General features: G+C 38.1%; 1 protein-coding gene across 1 annotated transcript; it reads left to right on the forward strand.

Moving 5' to 3' along the window:
• Positions 1–1,037: 1,037 nt before the first annotated feature.
• On the forward strand, positions 1,038–10,523 carry sdhdb (succinate dehydrogenase complex, subunit D, integral membrane protein b). Its single transcript, XM_053320850.1, has 4 exons — positions 1,038–1,105; positions 3,483–3,593; positions 5,712–5,862; positions 9,046–10,523. Exons 1-4 carry the CDS (start codon positions 1,057–1,059, stop codon positions 9,209–9,211), a joined length of 477 nt encoding a protein of 158 aa, XP_053176825.1. The 5' UTR covers positions 1,038–1,056; the 3' UTR covers positions 9,212–10,523.
• Positions 10,524–14,638: the final 4,115 nt, after the last annotated feature.

Here is a 14,638-nt window from a genome sequence, read left to right on the forward strand (position 1 = left end):
TTGTGTCTCTGTTATATAAATATTGTTATATAAAACATTACATAAGTGAAATTATTATTATTATTATTATTGTATTATTACATTATACTTATTATTATTATTATTATTATTATTATTATTATTATTATTATTATTATTATTATTATTACATGATACATATATATTAGTAATGCGAATAGGTTTAAATTATTGTATTACAGATAACTTTATACTAACATAATGAAACAAATAGACCAGTTGTTACAGTAAAAAAAACCAACAACAACAAACAGAAGTAAACAATATGAATCTGGCAGGTGTCTCCCCACTCTAACACACCTGATTCTAGTTATTACCTTGTTATCAGCCCTTGACAAGCTTCAGCTGCTTGATAATAAGCTCATAATTAGAGTCAGGTGTGTTAGAGTACAAGTGCACAACAGTATACAAAAAACAACAGAAAATGACTAAAACAGAAGAATTGTGATTCTGCTGTTACAATTATAAGTAAATAAACATATAATAAAACAGAAACGTGGTTGAAAAATATAAATACAAATAAGTGAAAACTATATAAACACTGCAACAGTCTTTTTGATGCATGCATTTTTTTTATTCTTTATAGAAGAGAATATACAATAGAATAAAGAGAACAAGCAACCAGTCATTCCAGTTCATAAATAAAAAATGAATAAAAAGAGGTATAAAGAAGTTAAAATCATTTCAAAAGAATAAATCAAACGTAAAGGTATAAGTGACAGACATCTTCAATTTAAAAAAATCTCAATAGATTTTTTATAATTCTTTTTTTTAATATTCTTTTTGATATTTTGGATTTGTGGTGGTTGTCTTCCATTGAACAAATGTTGCTCTCACAGCAGATATGGATGTTTGTTTGCTTTTTGTGTTTTTATTAATCATATTTTTAAAGTATTTGTGTGTGGTTTTAATCTGTTGGCGGTACACATTGACATCTCTGTGTTTGCTCTATCTCTTCTAACAGCAGATATCTTTGTGCCGCTGTAGACTCACTAACTACATCCGGGTGATTGTGGTGACCTTGGTGGAGTGTTCATCATGGCGGCTATCGTCCGGTTGAGTTCTGTGTGTCGCAGAGGAGTTAAACGTGAGTATTCGCTCTATTCTCAAAGTTTTTGGCGGTTTTCAATACATGCGCACTTACTTTATGAAAGCAGTTTGAGAGCTGGACAGTTTAGCCGAGGCGAGGTCAAATACATCTTTAGCTGTTAATGCGAAGAAGTGACGACAAGCAGAGTCTGCTGCTGTCAAGTTCACCTCTTCACTTGAGCTGGTCGTGTGTATTGTGTCTCGTTAGCTGCTTTGTTGAACGTGGAATAGTAGTTAACACGTTCAATGTGCCTACAGCTGAGACGCGTTCACTGTGATATTTGTTACCATGACATCAGGCTGTCCCATCGTGACGTTACTGCGGGAGGGACGCCAAACTTGATTGAAAAATGAGTCAATTTAGGATTTACACGCATGCAGGCAAAGTTATACACCATTTAAAAGTTGACCAGAGGTATTTTCTGAATTGTCATTACTCCGTTTTTAATTCGGCATAAATTTAAAAGCGTCTATATCTAACAATAAAGGGTCAAGTTAGGTCACCACCTTCCTCTGACTGTTTCCGGCTGTAACATGAGCTGCGTGGGATCAGTGTGGTTGAATCATGTTTAGGTTTTGTTTTGTTTTGTTACTATGTATACATATTTATTTATTTATTTATTTATGGACCCACACACACATTTGTATTGTAAGAATATATCTACTACAATATATTTTTGCACATAAGTGATGTAGATTCTCATATATGGAGAGAATAATCTGATATAATGTTTATATATAATATTGTGTTATATATTTGATACTGTGTTTTTTTGGCTTTTGTATGACTGCTATTTATTTCTATGTACTGAACTATTGAATGGTTAGGAGATGAATGGTGCGTGATGTATAAATGGGGGCGGTTTTATGATTCATATCAGTGAGGTTTTTTTTTTTTTTTAAACATTCTGACCCAAAGTAGATCCACTTATGGTCGAAAAATTGTCATCATTAGTGAGTGTGCAGACACTACCTTTCAGCATTTAACCCTTCAGACATGTTGTATTCATCAATTTATAACATGTTCTCCTGGAGAATAAAACAGTGATTGTGAATGTCTTTTTTCCATCAGATTAATTTTGTTCATGACTGATGGGGAACTTATACATGTGAATTGGTGTAGAGACTAATGAGTCAGAATATGAACAGTATATAAGGGTTAAACTCCCAGTCATATAATAAAAGATGGAAGGAAAAAAAAGCTATAAGTAAAAATGCATTAGTGCTCATTTTCTTGTCGTTTTTTTTGTGTACATCTGTTTGACTTTTTATGTTTTTAATATGAGATTTAAAAAGAAAATCTGACTTAGAATTTGAGACACTAGGCTACATGTTTGTTTTTACTCATTCACATTCATAAAAACACAGTATTTAACAGCGTTTCCCATTAATGATAGAGACTGTGGGGGCCCGCTATAGTCTAATTTATGCTGTCACAGTCTCACAGTGAACTGCACACATCTGTAGTTTTTAAGACATATCAACATATTTTCAAACAAGATATAGGACAAGATGTTATCTTCTTTTGTGCAGATTATATTATTAAATTACTGAATGAAGTCGTGACAACTTTCTACTGTCTCTGACTCTGCTGCAAAGAGGCTCAGCTCCACCTCTCTGAGACAGAGGAGAGGAGCAGCTAACATTAGCCTCTGCTGCTGTTTGCTCTCCTCTGCTCAATGTGAGAATACTACTACTTTATTCCTCCTCACTGTTCTGTATAAAAGGTCCAGACACTGAATAGGTGACAGAGTTGCTCCGTCAGTAAGCGGCTACAGGATGCTGTGATTAGCAGCTGTGGTCGAGCGAGCTAGAGAGTGAATGAAGAGAGGGAGCACTATGCTCAACAACACAAATACACTTCCTCACACACCTCCACTCAACCTCTGAATGTGAAACACCTCCGTGCTGTTTAAAACACAGCAGCAGCTTTATGCTGCTTCAGTTGGTTCAGTGTAAAACAGAAAAGTATTATTTCCATCTGCAAAATAAATCAACTCACTTCTAAGACATCTCAAGTTTTTTATTGATTAGCAGACAGGTAGTTTAGATATTTGAAGAAACTCAATGTAGAAAAAGGTTTTTACTGAAACAGTATTTATGTTCATAAGTAATTGTTGAACTTAGATAATCACATCTGTTTTCTTTGTTTCAGAGAAGACTTGGATTAGTCTTTGATGGATTAGTCTTTTGTTTCAAACATTTGTGGTGTGGGTGCAGGCCCCCGGACCCTCCTAGAGGCTGAAATCCCACCACCATTAGTCTGTGGGAAACACTGATTTAACACTTTTTTCTCTATCTGAAAGTTATGTGATATTGTAACCCAGATGTGTAACTTGTGTTTTTGTGTGTGTGTGTGTTTGTTTCTTCACCAGCTCTGTTCTACCAAAGCACTTTGCTGGCCAGGCCGCTGGTTGTACCACACAAACACCAGGAGCAGCCGTACCAGCTGACAGCCAAGATCCATGTGTCCCAGGCCCTGAATGGTCAGTGGTGACGGAACGGAAGTCACACTCACACACACACACACACACACACACACACACACACACACACACACACACACATACACATACACAGAGAACAAAACTCCATTATGACGAAATGATGCTGTAGATGAGATGTCATTAAACAAACAGACTCTCAACACTTTGCATAATGTCATTCATGCGATAGTGATCTGATAAAAGGGCCAAAGTCCAACATATTGTGCTTGAGTTACAGAACACAGACTAATATCAATAGCAGTGAACAACTTCATTAGTGGGGTTAAACTCAGTAAGCATGGCTATAAACATAAAGGTCACAATATAAGGCAAAGCAGTTTTATTTATGTAGCACATTTCATACACAGGGGCCACTCAATGTGTTTTACATAAAAACCAAAAATCAGACTCACTGTAATTATTATTAATATAGAAATTATAATTATAAATTACATACCATACGATGGACTGGATGAATTAGCTGCTACAGGCTTCCTTTTCCAGTATTAATATTACAATAAATTGATTTTAAAGGGATAGAAAAACGTGTGTGTGTGTGTGTGTGTCTTCCCTGACAGAAAGAGGAAGTGTAATTTCATTCAAATTTGCGGTTAATAACGTCATAACACAAGATAGAACATCAGTATCACACTTGATGCATTAAATATAAAGTTTATCAGTCAATGGAGCTCACACACACACACACACACACACACACACACACACATAAATAACACACAGGAGGTATGATGCAAGCCCAATAAACAGAAGTAATAAACAGGAAGGATTTAAATATGTGAGTTCTAGCTAAATGAATCAGTTACATATTAACCACAGAAAGAGTCAATTCATCAGTTATCAGTTATATCTGAGTCTGTTTTTGATATGAAAGCAGGTGGCTCAGGACTCTGCGGTTTACATCTGGTGTTTTGGCGGTCCAGATTTAGCACCCCACTAATGCTAGAATGGTGTCAGTGTTTTGATACTGGAGTAACGATACGAGTTGTAAGGGCGGAGGTCTTCTCTGGAAAGCTAAATGTACTATATCTATTTAAATACCAGAAGTCTGTCAGATCATCTTTATATTTCCTCATTTTAATTGTATATGCAGATGACTGAAATGTGTGTGTAACATTTAAGTGACATGTATCCGATTGTTAGGTTGGTTTATATATTATTAGGCAACAAACATAATTTGTTAGTTATTTGAGAAAAGGGTTAAAATGTTTATTATCGCCTATCAGTCTAATTCATTAATGCATGGCTTTCTCTCATGATCAGTACAGAAACATGTTGGAGTCATGTAGGTAACCATTGTTCGGTCTGTCATGATAGCTGCTTTTGTCGGACGGTATATTGTCTCAGAAATAATCACGATAAACAATATTATTGTCATTTGAAGATCATTTAATACGACTGATATAATGATAATATAATAGCATAATAATGTAAGGGGGGCGAGGTTAGGCTTCGAGTCCTTCTGCAGTCTCCACTCAGGACATCACAGTGAGGAATGGAGGACACTACTTGCTTAGCCAATGTGACATGGATAGCCTCTTAGCTGCTAATGTGAAGTGTGGCAATGTTGTATATTGAGATTTTAAAACACCAAAAAAATCAAGGTCATGTCCTGATAATTATTTTATTAATAAAAGTCGATAACGTAATTAATGTGACGGGCCTAACCATTATCAAACATCATCATCATGTAGCATCAATTATGTAAAGTCAGATCAACAGTTCATATTTCCTGATATCAATCAAACACTAGATTACAACTCTAAATCTCTTTGGGTCATTAAGAGGAATAATACTACTCACTATACTAACTTTAGTCTCTAATCGGTTGTAACTGTTAGTCAATTAATTGATTAGTTGCCAACAATTAAGTTAAAAGGTAATTGTTGTGATAATAGATTCATCTGTTTGAGTCAAGTTTTTTTAAAATAATAAAATATAAAAATATATATTTTATTTCATAGACAGTACAAACCATCATTAGTTTTGGCTCTAACCAGCAGTTGTGTTTCATTCTCCTGACATTAAAAAGTGCATGTAACTCAGGCTGTATGTGCTTTTGTGTATACATGCGTAACTGTGGTCTGTTTCACTCTGCAGCTGGCTCTGGCTCTAAAGCAGCGTCCCTGCACTGGACAGCAGAGCGGGTGCTGAGCATTCTGCTGCTGGCCATGGGGCCCGTGGCCTATTTTAACCCCAGTCCTGCCATAGACTACTCCCTGGCTGCTGCTCTGACCCTGCACGGACACTGGTAAGATGATCACATGCCAGCTTTGTCTGTCGCTAAGGAAGTGAGCCAGTGCAAAGCCTGGTGCCTGTTCTCAGCTTCTAGAGTTTCATTCAACACATTGAGTCACCCTCATTTCTAAACCACAGCCTTCAAAAACATGTTTACTTCCTGCTTGCTGAGTAGTTTCACAGGAAGTTTCTGGCCGCACAATGATCAGGCTAGAACTTAATTCTGACCTAAATCTAGGGCAATGTGTCTTATTAGGTTCCCCTGGTGCAGTTTTTCTCACCCCGCGTCCACGTTGTCTAAATGGCAAATGCACTTGCACCAGTCTGTGCACCTGTGGGCATGTTGGTCTCAAAATGAGGTGTGTAGGTGCGTTGGTGGCCCCTTGCTATTTTGAGGCAGAGGAAAGCGATTGCACTACTGACCAAAAAAAAACGGGTCTAAAGTCACTGGAGCATATTTCACTGTTATTTAAGGGGAGCATCATCAAGAGTCCAATATGCTCCTAGATAGGCGGGTGCGCAGCGTGCAGACGCCCATGGCTGCGTGCCCATGTGTGTAACAGACACTGTGCCTGTTACACACATGGGCACGCAGCAGCACACAAATATGCAAAACATTACAAATAAAAGGACCACAATGTGAATTCGTAGTATGATGTACATCAACATATTAAATAAAGTCACAATGATGTGCCAATATGTATCAGAATCAGTGAATCACAGTAATGATCAATGAAACTGTCAATGTAGTCATGTGACCAATCCTGGTAAATCCACCATCAAACTTCAAACAACCGCCAAGGTGACAGCACTTCTGGATATTAAAGGGAATGAGAGATGACACTCTGATTGGTTTAATGCGTGTTATGCCCAAAACACATCTATGATTAATGAGGGGACTTACGTCCATCCCTTTTAGACCATGCGCTTGGCGCACTGACCATTTCTCTGCTGTTAAAATAGCTAAAGTGGATTTGGATACGGCCAAAAGGCACTTGCTTCACGTCATGCGCTATAGATGGTTAAAACAGGGCCCTGAGTGTCTGCTTAGCTTTGTTCAATACAGTCGACTCCAGAAACCCTGCATTGAATCATGCCTTAATGTAGGTTTAATGTTCAGATTGTGTTTGAGAAGCAGATTTACACAGCTGTTATCATTTGGGAGGCTGGGAGATTTAATATTATGTTCACTTAGGGCTGGGCAATGTGGCTGAAAACTGTATCACCATAAAAGTGTTTATCAGTCGATATCAATAATCATTGATTTTTTTTTATGACCTATTTAAAATAATATTCAATTTAAGCACTTTTATTGTAAACTTAACCTTCCTCTGATTTTAATCCCCTCAGTTGTCAATCAAGGCAGAAAGGGAAAAGAAATGTCATGTGTGGTTCTGTGAACCAGATGCCTGGAAACCACATATTTCTCTGAAGATCACACAGGGGAATTAATAGCAGAAGGTTTGTAAGTGCACTGGTGTCCTGGAGTCTGATTGAATAAAAAATGGTGTGCATCACCACAGACAGAGGGGCAAATATAGTGAAGGCAACTTCACTGAACAACTGGATACGGCTGCAGTGTTTAGGCCAATGTTTGCACTCTGCGATTGGTGTGTAGTATTGTCATTTGTACGACACATACGTGAAACTGTTAAATGATTTACTGTTAGCGTTTCACTCCAAATGTTGCTAGGTTACCAGGGAGCGAGTGAGTTTGTTCGTGCAGCCAACTTTGCTTGGCCAGTTACGTACAGGACAAACTACCGTTATTATAGGTTGGATAGATGTATTTCATTGATGTTTGATCAGTTGGATATGAGTCTATAAGTATGGAAGTTTGAACACCACCTTCTCAATATGATGCAATACAACACAACAGCAGTCAGTCTGTTAGTTTGAGCTGGGAGAACTTAGACATGGGAGGTAGATTTCGAAATCACATGAGGTCCACAGGGAGTTGTAGTCCAATGCAAACGGGGCATTAATCTGACTCGCCAGCATCCAGGTCAAATACGGTATTATCCCCAACTGTTGAGGTCTTGAGTCAGCAGATTGTGGTTCAACAGCTCAAGAGTGTTTGAGGAGTATTAATGAAAGTCCTTTTGAACCCTTCACAGACTTGTTTCCCCCGAACGTCTCCATCCAGCTCAAAGACTCAGCTTGTCTACTGACCCTTACCCTTAAAGGCAAAGTTTATAGGGGGGAGGGGCTGGGAAATTGGGCCTTCTGTCAACAGCTATCAGTTGAGCCTCGGTTAGTTCCGGCTCTGTTTGCAGACTTGAGAAGGCGGATTTTTAGCTTAGCGTCGCAGCAATGTGCTCGTCCATCAGTTAGAGTGCAGACCGAGCAGCATGGCAGGTGTAGGCCACAAATCCCAGTCACGAGTGGTGATAATGACTCTGAAGCAACGGTTTTCAGGGCAGGTGGGGGTTTCTAAAGGTCAGACTATGTCCTCCTCAACCAAAACCAGTCATTTGGCGGCAGTGGCGCGACCTTCGCCTACAACTCCCTCTCTAAGCTTTTTGAAATCAATGGTTCAATCAGATAGTGAAAGGAAAACTTCTTCCAACTCAGATTTATTTTCATTTTTCATTCATCTCTTGTGTCAGTTGTGATGACATTGTACTCACCAGAGTAACTGCTGTGCTCTCTAACAAATCCCAAAGGTGACTTGGCCAACAGTATTGTTGTAGTCAAAGCCACCCAATCCAATACCGAGCCAAGACCAGAGCATACCCAGACCAAGATAAGACCAAGTCTTCATTTTAAATATATTTAAAATTGCTCTTTGGCAGCAATTACAGCTTTGAGTCTTCTTTGGTTTTGATTTGGTCAGTTTTAACAGTAGTTCAATGTTATCATAACCAACTGAAGGGATTGCTGAAGCAAAAAAAAAAAAGTATGCGTGAAGTGCTTTTCAGATTGTCTAAGTGGACGTTTGACTTGTTTCTTAAATGCACAATCTGACAAGGTGTACGAAGGTATGACGGAAAGGAGAACTTTGATGTCTTCGTGTGCACCAAGACCTCCAGGTGCAACGCCTTTTCAAAATAAGGTGTAAACATGGGTAGAAACCCTTTTTAACATGCATGAACTCAACCCTTCCTCAGCATACCGAGGCCTTTACTCTCTCTCTCTTTCTCTCTCTCTCTCTGTCCACTAATAACCACATTCTGTCTTTGTTGTTGCGTCACAGGGGTCTCGGGCAGGTGTTAACGGATTACGTTCACGGGGACGCAAAGGTCAAGCTGGCCAACGCGGGTCTCTTCGTTATGTCCACGGTCACCTTCGCCGGCTTGTGCTACTTCAACTACAACGACGTGGGCATCTGCAAAGCCATCGCCCTGCTATGGAGCAAATGAATGACTGAGGGACTTGGGAGGGCTTGGAAGGAATGATCTTGAAGCCGGGGAAACGGGAGCAATCATCCCCGGCTGATTGTAAAGAGGGAGGAAACAAAAAAATGATTCAAGGTGTTATATGTAAATTCTTATAAATATATCATTTTGACAATATTACAGTGATTCACAGTTGTGTAATTGTAATTCATGTTGATCAATTCAGGCTTGATCTTTGTATTCAGTTCTGCTGAGTTGAGTTACAGTAAGGATTTTGGGCGGTGCATGCTTGATAAGCATCTTTTCACGTTCAATATGAACTCTTAATTTAAGCTACGTTCACCCTGTAGAATGAATCCAAAATCACAACAACATGTTCAGTTATTAAATGTGTCACTACCAACTCTACAAATACGAGACATCCAGTATCCTGACGTGTGGTCGATTTCTATTTACTGGTGACATTTCATAAAACTCAGTACATGTTTTCAACAAGATTTTACTGTGACTTCTATCAAGTCTCTGCAGGAAAAGTGCTTGTTTTGACATGTTTTTACATGTTTCGGCTCCTTTTTTTTTTTTTTTCCTTTTTTTTGTGGCTGATTTCTTGTGTACTTTGTTTCGATCACAGTTTGTACATACCACCTTCTGCTCTTAAAACCCCTCTGGAACAACAGACTTGTCACTACAGTTTGGAGCGGCATTTTGTGTGAGAGTTCACATCACCACTATGTTAATTTAGTCACTACAGCCTCATGTGAGCTTACTCTAGTGTCTTGACTGTCTGACTGACAGGAATGAATACTGTAAGGGGAGGGGGGGGGGGGTTACTGTTAACGTTAGAGCAGACTTTTGCTCATAATGGCCAGTTTTATCCAGGTAGGGATTCTTCTTTGCTGTTCTATTTAAAAGTAAGGGGTTAGGGCTAGATCTTTCCATCATCAATTCAAGCCATGCTACAACCTTTCTGGTGCATGTCCAACAGAATGGCAACAGATCTGAAATCAACAGCTGCAAGAAAAAAGGAGAAAAAAAGAAAAGAAAAAGCCGTCCTCGAACTCAAAAGACAGTTAATAATGTCAGTAATATGAACAGCTGTAACATATTGAGTTGTGTTGTACTTCTTGTATGATTTACAAACTCTTTCCACTGTGTGAGTGAGCAAACGGCAAATTAAAAATGACACATTTTTTAAAAGAATTCCAAAAACGTATATTTATTTTAACCATATATAAAAAAGGGTTACAAAGTTAATTTCAGGCACTGTTGCTTAAGTCTGCTGTACGATACATTGTTCCTGTACATTTATTGAATAAACAGACTAATCGAAATGTCATTATCATGTCATCTTGGAACATTTACATTTCGTATGCACACGCACACAGTCTTTGCATGCAGCTATTTAAAAAAACAAAGGTAAAGCATCACATTTGTACTGTTTGACTGAGCGTGGTGATGAATCGCTGTGAGATCTGTGTGTGTTGTCACGATGCTCATGCAGTAAATGTCATGAGAGCTTACAAGTTTGGTGTTGGTGTGTTTACTTCTTGTCAATTTGTTGTCTGTTAAATCAATGTTTTCAGATTATACGTACAAAATGAGACATGGCAGTATAAAGTTGGATTTGTAGTTGTTTTTCATATTTTCACATTTATATTTATGGTCTTATAATTAACACGATATGGACTATGACAGGAGTAAAAAAATATGTCTAAACAGGTATTTAAATAAAAGGTTCAGCTAAAAATAGTCAATTCTATACATGGATGAATTTGGGTTCAAGCTAAAAGTCCCACTAATTCACATTTAAACGTAAAAAAACAGTCAAGCTGTTTAAAGTTGTCATCATCAAAAAAGAAAAAAGTCATGTTTGGATCACGCCTAGTTTCATTTTCCTGTCATGCAGTCATAATAACAGTGTGTGAAACTGGGAACCTTTTTTTGTCTTTATGGACGCGAGAACCTGAGCTGGAAGGCTTCATCCACTTCATCTTCATTTTTGGTACGCAGGACCAGTTTGTCCTCGCTGCTCTCCTTGTGCATCTCAAATGCCAGGTATCTGGACTTGTACTTGTAGGACTCTAACAAGTATTGATCAGTAGACCCCAAGCTTTTCATGGTGAACACTGCCACCTGATCATCTTCCCCAATGGTGACTGGAAGCTTTATATAGAAAAAAAAACGTGTGATTTAATTATCATTACTAGACCATTAAAAAAGCCAGTGTGAAGTGTAAATATGTTGTCATTCACAGGTCACTGAGAAATAGAAGCTACATGGAAATATTTCCCAATAACCCCGTAAACTACTTGCTAGTGCTTTTATTGTGAAATGAATCAATAGAAACTGTAGGCTACACTTGATAAATGACGGTAGCATTTGCCTCTATGCTTCAGTATATTACCAAAAACATCAAACAGTCACTTTTATTGGTGCAACAATCTTCAGATTTAGCAGTGAAGCAACATGCAAGTAAGAATGCCCAAAACACAAACACTGATTATTTATAATACAACTGTCTCTTCATTTAAAATCAAATTTATATTAATTGCTACTTCTGTTGTGGTTCAGCTCGTCAATATCAATAACATAGTTCATCAAATTCTGTGTTGAGTCAAATTTGGACTCTTGCAACATCAACATATGTAGTAAAAGTCAACTTTTTTACAAGGATGTTGCTCTGTGTTGATATAAAACCCAACATGTGCTCTACAAAGCCCACCAAATTAACCCTCCTGTTGTTTTCCTCAGTCTGGTCCCGGTCTGGTCTGACTGTTTATAAAGCATAAGGGATAAATGATCACATCATTCCAAAATATGTGTAAAACCTGACATGAAATGACACCTTATTTTTGAGCTATTGCCTGTTAAAATTGACACTAATGTGAGATAAGCCATTGACTAACTTCCCTCTGTTAAGGACGAGACTGTTTATATCACGATTTTAGTGTTCTGACATCCAAAAAAAGAGGGTTAGGGTTAGGATGTTTGTTTTCTTTTTTTTGATAGTGGAAGACATATGAGGCCTGTACTACGAAGCTGGATTTTCTCTTATCGAGGTAACTTCAGGGTTAACCCTGGGTTTTCCGTACTACGAAGCTGGTTCACTTCTTACCGGGGTAAATCACCATGGTAACTTATGCTGAACGGCTAACCTGCTCCGGAGCAGGTTATGTTCTGGATAAGAGATCAATGAGTACAAAAGCACCACCTCCTGACCAATCAGTTCTCTTAGAAAATGACCTGCCCATTCTTAGAAGATCCTGTCAACATTGGTGCGCGGATCGCGAGAGGAGCGCTTAGGAGAGAAAGAGTTTTTAGTGATAGATGCAATTTTTTAATTGGCCAAAATATATATTTAAAAAATAATCATTGAGGCACGTGGGGAATATTATTCTGTAGGTTTGACATCCTGAGATCAAAGTGTCAGGGAGCATAATAACTGTATTTATTTATTGTAATTGTAAAAAATTGACGAAAACATATATTTGTAAAATAAGCCTTGTGGCACATGAGGGATATTAGTCTGTATGTTATACAGTTGGTTTGAAATCATTCACTCAAGTGGTTGAAGCGCATTACAGGTTTGTATTTTGAATGTTGAATATTAAACTAACTTAATGTCTCTTATGAGAGGAAGGGCACTGAGGAAGCGCTCTGCACCAAACGTCTGTACCGTAATAAAGTGACATTGTGTGATCAGAGTGCTGTCCGTTTATATTGTCCGATAAATTAATATTGTATGATCTCATGAATTTACACATTAACAGAGTCGGCAATTTTCTGCCAGCATTCCTTCCTGGCTTTTGCTGCAGCATCAGTGTTGCAACAGTGTTGCTTTTGGCCTGGATGATGTGTTTGAATTCTTCATATTTATGAAGAATAATTGTCTGCTCCTCCATGGTTTAGTCTGCTCTGCAGGGTTTCTCCATGTTTGTGATTGGTCAGACGCTGCAAACACCTCCCCTTTATGTGAGCGCGCAGAGATCCAGATTGGAAAACCCTGGGTTGATTTACCGAGTTGATAACCAGCTTCGTAGTACCGTTTATCCTAGACTGCAAATATCTGGATAAATCAATCCAGGTAACGGAGAGATATCCTGGATAGGTTAATCCAGCTTCGTAGTACAGGCCTATGGCATCATTGGCTATCAGTAACTCACCTCCTTTTCCACAGCACAGATGTTATCCTTGTCCTTGCAGGATACCACCATCTTCTTGCCCTCTTGATTGACGTAGAGCATGACTTCAGAGCCTTTTCCCGTAGATTCGTCATTGTTGTATATCTGAACGCAGAACTTACATTCTACAAAGGAAACACAGCATCACTTTAATCAGATGCAACAGTTTAAGGACATGTTCTTAATGCAACACTTGCATGGCTTCCTAGCATCGCTCAAGTATAAAAAATGGGAGACAAAAATCCACAGTCTACATTGAGTTCATTCAACAATGAAAGTAATGTGATGCTTTAACAATCTGACCTATGACACACTGTTTGACTACACAATCATGGAATTTTATATTGACCAGACTATGACTCATACAAGCTTTATCTGGTATGAATTAACGGTTACGCCTCTGCTTTTTTCCAACTGCTACTAACACTCATCTGACACTCATCTGGTTTAATAAGAAGTTCTACTGAAATAGTACAAAAGTTTGTTAGGCTCCGTGCTGTTAGCCATTAGGGTTAGGCTTAGCCTCGTCTAGCACACACAGGCCATGTCTCACTGGAACTCCATGTGCCTTGTTAGCCAGCAGAAGCCAACAGCATCTATGAACACATGGTGTCACATGAAAAAAGTTTTGAAATATATAATAAGATACAATTTCATCTCTAAAATATAATGTTACTTATTCTTAGGCCTGTCACAATAATTACATTATTAATGTAAGACTGTGGAGTCTGCAAGAATTAAAGGTAAATAAGTCTGTCCCCAATCATAATGGCACTGTGTGTTTTTACAGTAGTATAGAGCCCACTCTCCAATCCCACCCCCCCCCCCCTTGCATTATTATGCTATAATATTATATTATGATATTATCAGTGGTACAAAACTATCATCAAATGACAATAATATTGCTTATTGCAATTATTTCTGAGTATATCGTCCAACAAAAGTAGTTATCATGACAGGCCTACTGGATGTTTTAAATGGCTTTATTTCTAAATGTAGAAAATGTCTTTTATAATGTTGTTTTCTGCCCAAGAGTTGAGTGCACATCTCACAGTACAAACAGTTATCTTACCAGGATTGTTTTGGTGTTGTGTAGATAAGTGCTTTGCATGAAACTCGTGGTGATTGAAAACCATGAATTTGCTGTCCTGGCTTCGAATTAAGTACTTGTGCGGACTGCTTTGGCCGATTATTAAAGCGTCGCACCCCACATCTTCATCTGTGAGAGAGAAAAATATAATAATCACACCTTTTTTTTAATACAGTGCTT

This window comes from Scomber japonicus, chromosome 6, assembly GCF_027409825.1.
Source record: "Scomber japonicus isolate fScoJap1 chromosome 6, fScoJap1.pri, whole genome shotgun sequence".
Lineage (NCBI taxonomy): Eukaryota > Metazoa > Chordata > Actinopteri > Scombriformes > Scombridae > Scomber > Scomber japonicus.